At 33.2% G+C, this 10,821-nt stretch overlaps 2 protein-coding genes across 2 annotated transcripts; both read right to left on the bottom strand.

The window, feature by feature from the left end:
• Positions 1-280: 280 nt before the first annotated feature.
• On the bottom strand, positions 281-2,312 carry LOC133184686 (uncharacterized). Its single transcript, XM_061319795.1, has 4 exons — positions 2,209-2,312; positions 1,195-1,806; positions 751-813; positions 281-400 (listed from the first exon to the last, which is right to left on the bottom strand). The coding sequence occupies exons 1-4, from the start codon at positions 2,257-2,259 to the stop codon at positions 305-307; spliced, it is 822 nt and encodes a 273-aa protein (XP_061175779.1). The 5' UTR covers positions 2,260-2,312; the 3' UTR covers positions 281-304.
• Positions 2,313-3,872: 1,560 nt separating this feature from the next.
• LOC133182252 (dopamine receptor 2-like) lies at positions 3,873-5,374 on the bottom strand. The gene has a single exon (XM_061317025.1). It carries the CDS (start codon positions 5,372-5,374, stop codon positions 3,953-3,955), a length of 1,422 nt encoding a protein of 473 aa, XP_061173009.1. The 3' UTR covers positions 3,873-3,952.
• Between the last annotated feature and the right edge of the window lie 5,447 nt (positions 5,375-10,821).

Here is a 10,821-nt window from a genome sequence, read left to right as displayed (position 1 = left end):
AATGACCAACATCAAAATGTTTCATACGATAGCACACAGTGCTTACTGAATATTCTGTCTGCCAAAAATGTTTCATCGCAAACATTATTTTGATGAGAAAAAAACTGTCAAACCAACTAATATATACATTAAAAATGAAAATAAATAAATAAATAAAAAAGCTTTTCATGTATAAAAAGTTAAAAATGTCCTGAAAGAAAAACGACATGCAGATATGGATCGTCACAGAGTGACCAAAATTTATAGCTCCACAACGAGGACGAACGAGGACCATTAATAACTGTCCCATTAAGGTTCGTGCTGCTCATAGAAAATCCCACTCTTTGTAGTCTGGCTCGTTGAAGTCTAGCATTTTCCACTTCCGCTCGTGTCTGAATTTCACACGCTCAGACCACTCCAACTGAAAAAAAAATCAATCAATGTTAAACAAGTCTCCCTTAGAGCCCCCCCCCCCCTCCTCTCCACATACGCGGTGGTGTAGACTTATTTGCTAATTGCTATTATGAACACTGGAATCCCCCCCCCTTTTTTTTTTTACAAAAAAAAGTTGCGCCACAAATTTTAGGTTCCGCCACTTTTCAACAATTGAAAGCCCATTCCAGATGTAATAATGATACAGACATACATTAAGAATGTTGATATTCTTTTCATGATATTTTGGGAATGAATATTAATTTTCATTACTTTATTAGCAAAAATCTCTCGTTGTATGTACTGAATGAAGATAGGTAAAGTCAAGGAGATGCTTACCAGATGAGAGGGATATTTCAGTAGATGAGCCTCTCTCCGATCAACATCCATAGTCGCATAATACTGAAAAGAAAGTATCAAGATAAATGTAAATGTAAATATAGCTATATACAATTCTGAAAGAATTAAACAACTCCGATGGGGGTCACCCCACGATTTGTAATATACAAGACCCCATCTAAACCCCTAGGCCACAACCCTGAAATTTACCCGTACAAAAAAGTAAAGGCTAGGAAAAAATATCGAGTACATTTATATCAATACAATTTAACTGCAGGTTTCTTACCCAGTTCTCAAGCTTTTCCTTGATTCTCTCAGAAAAAGACTTGGAAATGAACTGTTGCTAAGAAAGAGAAGACAGATATAGAAAATAGATAGAACCTTGTTTGAGAGCGAGAGAGAGAGGAAAGAGAGAAATAGAAATAGAGAGAAGTACTGACTTACCGAATAGTTGGTGTTGTCTTTGTTCTGCTCAGAATGGTCAGGGTTGTCGTGAACAGTGCACACCATTTGAGAGTCTGTTGTAGCAGTACTTCCAGCTGCTGGTACCAGTGACATGTACACCTGATTTTGAGGGCCTACCAAGTACATGGAGGAACCGTCTGACACCACATGAAAAGGTTGCTCCTGTGGAGGCACCTCTGCTAGGTTGTACGTGTTGATCAATCCTTGCAACAATCCAAGAATGTCTGTTTGTGAGAGAATGCATGCATCGTTGTTGTTTTCACTGATTGTACCATCAACTGATTGAAAGTCTTGTTGCAGCTCCGCTGCAACATTTGCATCGCCTGCAACCTCATTGTTGTCAAGAGAGTTTGCAGCACAGAGCTCAGTCTGAGAAACTACACAAACAGTTTCTGAATCATATATCTCCTGAGAAATTAATGCGTATTCCTCAGCAACTGATAGTTTGCCTGCAGTTTCACTGTTGTGGCAAGAGGTGTTTGTATCAGAAACACACGACTGAGTTCGGGGAACTTTTGAGGAGACAGAAGACGAATGAGAACTATGTTTCCTCCCGCCTTTCTTTCCTCGTCTGGTTTTTCGTTTCTTTGCCTAAAATATCAGAGAATATTTTGAATTTCTTAGTAATTGCACTTGGACTCAATGTTTGTAATTTATTTATTTCTTTATTTTTATTTGTTTTTCTTTTCAACAGCACTTATTTGTATTAAATTCATTATGAATATTGTATTGGTTCAATTTGCAGGAAGTCTCATTTCAGTATTGATGTTTTATTTTCCGCTAAATAACAAAGCTGAAATTTCGACCTTTCATTATTTGTTGTAGAGAATATAAATGGAATCGTTAGGATGTGTTTCTGGCTAAATTGAACCAAAACTTTCCTTTCGAGTTTTGACTCAGATGCATTTGCATTCCTGTAAATTTTGCTGCTTATAATATCTCCGTTTTCTGAGGTTAAAAAAATAAGAGAATATTCATAAAGGTAATTTATACCATTATGTTCCCTTCAGTACAGGAATCCTCAGATGAAAGTCGTCGTTTCATTGTCAATTTTCAGTTTTTTCGCTCTGAAATTTTTGCACGTCCGTTCGCTACGACTGATGCCGTTACTATGAGCTGTAGTCACAACGCAACGCATCACCTCGCATCACCCATAGCAACGTTATAGCAAAAATTTTCGTAAAATTTATCTTAAAGTAATATTTCTTTTTTTTAAAGTAAGAATGAACTCTGAAATCAATTTATAAAATTTAAGAAAGGTACAAGTTACACTGGGTTTTTCTTCACAGAATGTTCTAGTTTCGTAATAATATTACTTTTTGTATATCTCTTTACAAATATTTACTTAAAATACTACTTAGTTCACTTACCTGATCACAATAACTAAAAATGCTTTAAAACCATAATAGGAGCAAATGTCACATATTCCAAATGTACCGGATTTATAACGTAATTAATATTAAGATTTATTACGTCACAGAAAAAAAGTTGACACGCGCCAATGTCTGCGCGATCTTGTGTGAATTTTCAAAATATTAAGAGAAGTTTAGAATTAAATCACTTTTTAAAAAAGCTTGTGCTAGCAATTTTTATATCTTTTCATAACACATAATCATTCTTTTCTTGTGTGTAAAAAGTGTATGTTCGAAGATTTAAAAAAGTCTTTAGTATCGCTTATTCAATATACTGCTTTAGAGACAAATTCTTCCTTGCCTTTTTTTTGTTTTTTATTTAATAATATAGAATTGTGTGGTTTTTATTTATTTAATTTTCATCTTGAAACGCTGAAATTTTTTTGTACAATACTTTTTTATTTAAATTTAATAATATATGTGGTTTTTATTCATTTATTATTAATCTTGAAACGCTGAGAATTTTTTGTACAAAACTTTTTTATGGGTATTCCGCGAAAAGTCTTTATTCAATTTTAGAAATATTTGAAAAATTAAAGAAAACATCCTGAAAGATCGAGTAAGAGTTTCAAAGGTTCACTAGAGCATCCAAACAATGTAGAGCATTATGCTTGTATCTGAAACCCACATTTATGTCAGTTTTATATATCTCTAATGGTATTAAATCGAATTTTGTTTAGAATTTAGAACATATTGATTTATTAAGGGTAATATTGTAGATCGTCTCATGTAGATACATTTCATTCACCCTCTTTAAAGTTGGTCCTTTTTAGAACTATTAGCAAAGGTGTGTATAGTCAGCAGCAAAAATAATTGAATTTTGATCCAATTCTTTACTTTAAAAATTTGTTTATTTAAAGAGTTTTAAAGCCGTTACCGGTAAATTCAATAAAAACGAAAGTTATGGACAAATACATTTTATTTCGTAACATTTCAAAACAGTTTTCTTTCAAATCAGTCATAATGTAAAAAAGCAACATCCACTGCAGACTTCGAAAGAAACCTTTTGTCAAATGATTAAGGGCAAAATTAGACTTGGTTTAAATCTACATGTATTTAAAAAAGTAGTAAATTAAATTCTTTTCAGTACATAAATACCACTTTAATTATCTGAAGCCAGGTTGAAATGGTCCTGTAATCAAGACAATAAAAAAAATTAAACACAAAGTTTGGTAAATGAAAAAGAACAAACTTAATGAACATAAGTTATGAGCAAGTGAACCGCTGTTAAGTATGTTCCAAGTTCAAGATGCTCAGGCGAGATGGACACCTGAGTGTATAGTAATCGCTCAGGCTTATTATTTCTTGCATTGATCACTGCAAAGTTAGTTTCTTTTAAAAAGTGAAAACAGTCGTTTGTAAAATCTAAAAACACAAGTTTTGAATCGATGGTCGAAAACACCGTAAATAAAACAATTAATAACATCATTGACATATACAAGTCTCATTGCTAAACGATAAAACGTTAGTTCTACGTCATTCATGTTCTCACGGAATTTATCTTTCAATGCCAAAAACACTCCAAGAATTAGATATGGCGTGTACATGATTATAAACACCAAAGTGACCACGAAAAAAACTTTCGTGTGTTTTTTCGCCTGGCTATTAATACTGGCTCTTTTCTTTTTAATGTTATTTTTGACCTCGGACTGGGTCGTTGAGCAAGAATTGCGATTATTATCCTCATCATCATGTACGTCGCTAAAGTCGTTGTCTGCTTCGGGTGTCTGCGTTGTTTTACTCTTTTGTTTATCATATTTTGAGATTTCATTGTCATGTTCTTTAGGATCATCACCAGACATTTCCATCTTTTCTTTTATATCAATGATACTTATGGACAAAGTTTTTACGCTGTCCATATCACTAAGGGATGAATGATTGCTAAGGCTATTCAAATTCTCAGAACAAACTTTTTTGATTTTTGATCGTTTTATTTGAAACTGCGTCATTTTAGCCCGCTTTCTGGCGTGCTTCCTGATTGCTAATCCTATTGAAAGGTAAGAAAACACTAAAACCAACTCCGACACCACTGCCACTAGTTGTAAAACAACCAAATACATCAGAGGGTACAAACTTCCCTTCACATTGTCGTCAAAGAAACATTTCTGTACGTGTACTCCAGCGGCAATCTCTGTCGTGTGAGGTCCAAAAACGAAAATAACCGGGATAGCTAGAAAAGTCGCGACACTTATAACGGTCACAATAAGTATTCTTGACTTTTTAATGGACCATTGAATTTTCAAAGGGTGACAAACTCGTTTATATCTGTCAACTGCAATAAGAAGAAGAAGAAAGACGGAACTCATCGACAGACCAGCATTTGACGATCTGAATACTTTACAAAACGATCCACTAAAAAGACCGTACGGATAAAGAAGATCCAAAATTTCAAAAGGAATTTCTATACTGCACATCAGGAAGTTTATTACTGCCAAAGAAAACACAAACGTCACATACGTGGAACTCTTCTGGAAATTAAGACCAAAAACAGCCAAAACATGGATATTTCCTATTACTCCTATTACCATTAGAATCACAAGCATTACGACGGTAGCACCGGTTCCATTTACTAGTTGGTCGTATTTGGCGGTGGCTGATCCATTCTCTACAGGGTTATTTGTTGTGATAGATCCATTCACCAGTTGGTTATATACTGTGGCATCTGTCACATTTGGTGTGCTGTTTGCCGACAGCAACGTTGTCAAAGCTGCAACACTTGTGTTCACTCTAGGAAATGTCGTGTTCATATTCACATCTGAAATAAAAAAAAAAACATGTACTGTATGTTTTTTTTTTTAAAATAACTGTCAGTCAGATTTTCGTTATTCACTTTTCTTTTTCGATTTTAAAACCAAACATTATGCTATCAACCCGCTATTCCCACCGTAAAGAATAACTACAAACCAAATGGCATCCCACTAAAAAGTGAGTCCACAAAAAAGTTGTACAGTAGTCAATCTTTGATTCTTTATTTTAAATCTTTTACGACGACCTGATGTCTCTCAATTGCAATTCAAAAGTATCGCCAATTGCTAATCAATAAGCATTTGACAAGATGACAAAAACTGTTTCAAACATTAATCAATCCTAATTTTAACGGACAATTTTCTCCACATTATTGATTATTACTAAGCTCTCTTTTTGTGTTTTCTTTGTTTTTTATTTTAATCAATCAACAATTTCAATTAAATGGTTTAAAAATATTTTCTTCGGCATTTTTTATTTACCTGCAAAACACGAGTTAGAAAACATCGAAATCACATTAACTGTTAAGCTTCTTTTGTAACATTCCGTCGAAGTACTGCTATGTTACAAAACATGCTTTTGATTAAAAGCACTACGCAGTAGTCTACATTGACTGTTAAATGTTTATATATACATGAATCCTGTACATTAATAATAATTAAATTATAATAATGATATGTCGAAATCTGGTTTTTACGCAATTCTAAGCAGATATGTATCATTGTCAATCAGAAAAAAAGAATTTCCGACCACAGTATTCCCGTGTGAAGAAGGATAATTAAAGTAATTAAACAATGTACGATCTTTATAAGGTACCCATTTCTGATAATCTTTATTCTTTTCTTCAAAGTATTCAAAAGTAGCTCTTTAACTTTTTTAAGTAAACGTGAAACATTATACGTCATGCATAAGATGAAAGTTGTGATATATTTATTTTATTTATGTCTTAATTATAGAGCAATATCACCAATTAAACACCTACTCTGGCATTCACCGACATTTTAAAGGACATATCCAAAGTACGCTCCAATAAAGTTAACCGAAAGTTGTTCATGAGACGTAAAACATTTGCTAAAATTAAAAGAAGATAATTAAATTTATTTTAATTATAGCCTTTTCTCTCTTCTGTTTTATTGTATACGGCATGTACACGTCAAATACAGTCGGGACCCTTTAATTTCTCCAGTCTTTTCATAACCAATATCGAAAAAAATAAAGCATATGCAGTGAGCGTCATATAGTCGACTTAATGTAGCTGCAGAACTGTAGCGTTATGGTTTTATATTTTAGTTTTTGACCATAACGCTACAGATCCCGTCGTGTAAATAAAGTGCAATTTACGGCGCAAGATTTTCTGCCACTTTGGGGATGTATTTCTCTACAGACAAATAAACTCGCTTGTTGTGAATTTGTTGTCGGATGGCATAACGAGTTTATTGGTCTGTAGAGAAGACTATATGAAGGGTAAGGAGGTGGATAAAATGTACAGGTTGATTATAGAATATGTCTAGAATTAGGGGGATGAAAGGTCGTTGATTGGGGTGCGTATCATTACCACTACATTTTCAAAATTTTCATTACCGCTACATGCATATTACCTCTACAAAAAAGGTTACATTACCGCTACATTTAAAAGTATACATTACCGCTACATTGCCTCTTTCGTTAGTCAGCGTCTTATGCGTGTACAGTACAACATATACATGCATAAGATCTGTTTCCCCTGCTCACCACAGGGAGATGAAAGTAGGACTTGGCATGATGGTTTTTTTTTCATTTTTTATTTAAAAACTACCTTATTTCATAAAACATTTTTATTTAAAAAGTTTAAAATCAAGAAATGATTTGATTAGAATTAAGATCCAAATTGTACTTCACTACATGGTGAGTGAATTATATTGAATGGAACTTTGCTGGCTGATTCGATATGTAGCGATAATGAATTGTTTTCGGCATTAGTGCTTTTGATAAAATGTAGCGGTAATGATCGCCCGAAAATTTGAGAAAATGTAGCGGTAATGAGTTGAAATTTTTCGCAATGTCGCGGTAATGTTGACCTCCCGTTGATTGACCAATGCTGGAAAGTGGCAAAATACATCCCCAAATTGCGTAGAAAATCTTGCGCCTTAAATTGCACTTTATTTACATTATGGGATCTGTAGCATTATGGTCAAAGACTAAAATATAAACCATAACGCTACAGTTCTGCAGCTAGACTAAATGATGTTATGAAATACGTAAAAATTCAAAGTTTATGAACATACCTTACACGGAACAAAGGACCTCTTAAAATTCCATTCATACCCGACTTAAAAAAAAGATGGTCGCACAAAACTGATCGCTCCCCGAGGGCAAGAGTTTATCTTTTCACTATGGTAATTGTTCTGGAAAGGTATACCGAGAAAACGTGGATTACCGTTAGGAAAATCACTGAAGAGTTCAGTAATAAAATAAGAAATGTTACACATTCATTTCACGTATCACAACAGAAAATTCAGAATGAAACTTTGTTATTATATTTAAGTACTTTAGCTGGATAACTACGATTTGAAATTTTTAATTAGAAATTGTCAACAAAAAAGATTGGATATTATTTATTATCACCATTATTTGGTAAAGTTTTTTTTAAACATTAGTATTGTGCCGAAGTACATGTACTACAATGTTGACTGAGTGATATTTTTTTTCTATAGTCGGAATAATTTTTCATACATACCTGTTGAGTAATGGTTGTTGGAGAGTGATAAAGTTGGGAAGCCTAGTGAATCGTGAGTAAAAATACATTTTTTTGACAGCGTGAGAAAAATCGTGTCACTTTCTGGATAAACACAAAACGACAAACTCGATAGGTCCACAGATGTCACTGAGCAATTAAATACTTGAGTACCTGTACTAACAATTATGCAATTAATATATACCGTTTTTGAGGTAATTGACTTAGATTTAGATTCCCGAGGAATACAATATTCACCGATTCCGAAGGGCGAGATAAATGTTGCTTTTAAAGGTTGCTTAATCATCATACTGACTTAAAAATCATCAATATTCGATGATTGTATGAACCAATGATTGTGAGAAGGAAATATCGCCATTGTTCTTGGTCGCTTCCAAGTCTTATATAGCCGAATTTTGTAAGAGACAGATGGTAAAAATAATCATAACTAATCGTATCAATTAAGAAGTTCCCGATCTGTTTTTGGTCTGATGTAGAAAAAAAAAGCATTTCAAGATTAAAAGTAAATAAAAACCATATATATTTTGAGTTTCATGTTTTGTCGTCTTACCTGTACAGAAATGTTCAAAAAAGTAAAAGTAACTAAGGCCTTATTACAAATGTATGTCAAGAGTAGAGATCAGTTATGTCTAATATATATATATATATATATATATATATATATATATATATATATATATATATATATATATATATATATATATATATATATATATATATATATATATATATAAAATTAAGGTAGTCCGATCCTCAGGTTCTGAAAATCAGCAGGTAAGTATTTGAAAATGCTCACAAAAACGTCAAGTAATGTTTTTTTTACACATGGTACATTTGATTTCTTCAAAGTTTATCATTATTATAATAGTTAATCATATTATATAGGGAAAATCTCAAATATAATTTCAGGAACCACGAATGAAAACACCAGCTATGCATTTTCCTATTGCAAATTAAAAAACAAATATATTTCAGATAAAAAAATCACCCTGTAGATATCCAGGCATTCGGGAAAAATTGCATGGTTTTTACACTTACACTGTATTTTAATACTTTTATTTACTTCGCTTGTTATATAACAACACACAGTGTATAAAGCTTGTGCTATCACTGGAAGCCATCGCAGATATTAACTTTCTAATTTCATATTATGCTAATAAGCATTCATTTGGTATCTAAGGCTTGATTACAGGAAATTTTATTTCTCTAAAAATGTATTTATTTTTTGTACCTTAAGGTGCAAATGTCAATTTTTTTTTACAATACAGTTTCTAAGACTTCAAAGAACCTTGAATCATATTGAGATGCATGAAATAAATGAGAATAGTTGCAGGAAAAGATTTAATTCAATGTCAAGCTCTATTTTGAGAATCAATTAAACAATAATTCTAAGAGTTATCCTTCCTGGCTGAGGAGCGGTTTCTTCCTAGTCTCGTTCAACTGACGTTTCAAACAACCGTTTCCGTAAATCATCGAGGAGCTGCTCGTCAAAGATTTACGGAGATAGCCGAGTGTCTGGTTTCCGGCAAGCTCGGAATTGATTTTCCGAGTTGCTGGAAAGACCCCATTAGATGTACTTGCTACAAAAAAGGTCACACTGAATATTTCAAGCTAGATGCTTATTGGTTCTACCAATATCTTCAAATAATTTTTTCTCCTCAAAATTTAAATTACAGTGAACTACGGAATACTTAAAGCACATTGATACCATTGGCGACGTGAAGCTCACTCGGGTTTCATCATTCTTAATTGAGACCCCCCCCCCCTCCTATACACCACCCCAGTGCTCCACTGCGTCTTCCTATTAATAGTTAACCGATTCAGCAGAATAAATCAAGGGTTCAGAAATCTACTTCTGTGTATTATAATGGCTAGAGCGCTAGCTCACTTATCTTTTTGTACTTTCTGGAATGTTGCAATCATTTAATTTCTATAAAATAATTGATTCTGATTGGATAAAAAATTCTTTTGATAACTGCATCAATAGAATTTGGAGTTTGCTTGCACTTTGCAACCGGAACTACTTTGGTTGTCTTTACATGTATATTTCCCGCTTCAAGAAGTTCATGAAGGAACAATTAAATACTTTTTCTCTAATGGATATTTTCCTGAATTTCGAAACTTGTCCGTTACGTTCCTGACTTATTTTCTACTTTCGTTTCTTTTTGAATTATCCCCCTTTGCTAAACAAATCAGATCGTCTGCATGACAACAATACAGTAATGGGAAAGAAGGAAAGAAATCAGCATACCTATATTAAATGTTTGACTTTTAGATAACTGGTATGAACAATAGAACTGTGAAGAAATGTTTTTTATGCTACCAAAGCGGGGAAATGTCGTTAATCTGTTAATTCTTAGGAATCGAATGATCGAGAAAAACGACATTGCATGAATGAGGACGGAATATTCTTCCAATGTTAAACAGTAGGCTACAGACTCTTTCAGATTTTACAGCATGGACAGGTTGTGATACATATTTATATGTTTGAAATTCAGATGAAGAGATGCACAAATGAAATCCAAAATTTCTGTGACCTAGCTATAGAAAGAGTTGTTAGGATATCTGAGTAACATCCCTTTAAATTTACGAACCTAGATAGCTTACCGGGGAAAATATACCCATTGGGATATAGCAAAAAATTAATAACACAACAGGTAAGTTTTGTGACACGACAATATTTGAGAACGTTGTTTCTTCGTTAGGCCTGTAGCC

This window comes from Saccostrea echinata, unplaced genomic scaffold, assembly GCF_033153115.1.
Source record: "Saccostrea echinata isolate AGI-Se365-2 ecotype Australia unplaced genomic scaffold, CSIRO_AGI_Sech_v1 ptg000001l, whole genome shotgun sequence".
Classification (NCBI taxonomy): domain Eukaryota; kingdom Metazoa; phylum Mollusca; class Bivalvia; order Ostreida; family Ostreidae; genus Saccostrea; species Saccostrea echinata.
Note: the sequence above shows the minus strand (reverse complement) of the source record. Positions and strands in the feature narration are given on the sequence as shown.

Excerpts from the sequence above, each read along its gene's own strand:
- LOC133182252 (XM_061317025.1), bottom strand. The coding sequence starts at position 5,374 with ATGAACACGACATTTCCTAGAGTGAACACAAGTGTTGCAGCTTTGACA.
- LOC133184686 (XM_061319795.1), bottom strand. The coding sequence starts at position 2,259 with ATGAAACGACGACTTTCATCTGAGGATTCCTGTACTGAAGGGAACATA. Across the intron at positions 1,807-2,208 it reads GTACTGAAGGGAACATAATG|GCAAAGAAACGAAAAACCAG; the intron begins GTATAAATTACC and ends CTGATATTTTAG. Across the intron at positions 401-750 it reads TGAAATATCCCTCTCATCTG|TTGGAGTGGTCTGAGCGTGT; the intron begins GTAAGCATCTCC and ends TTTTTTTTTCAG.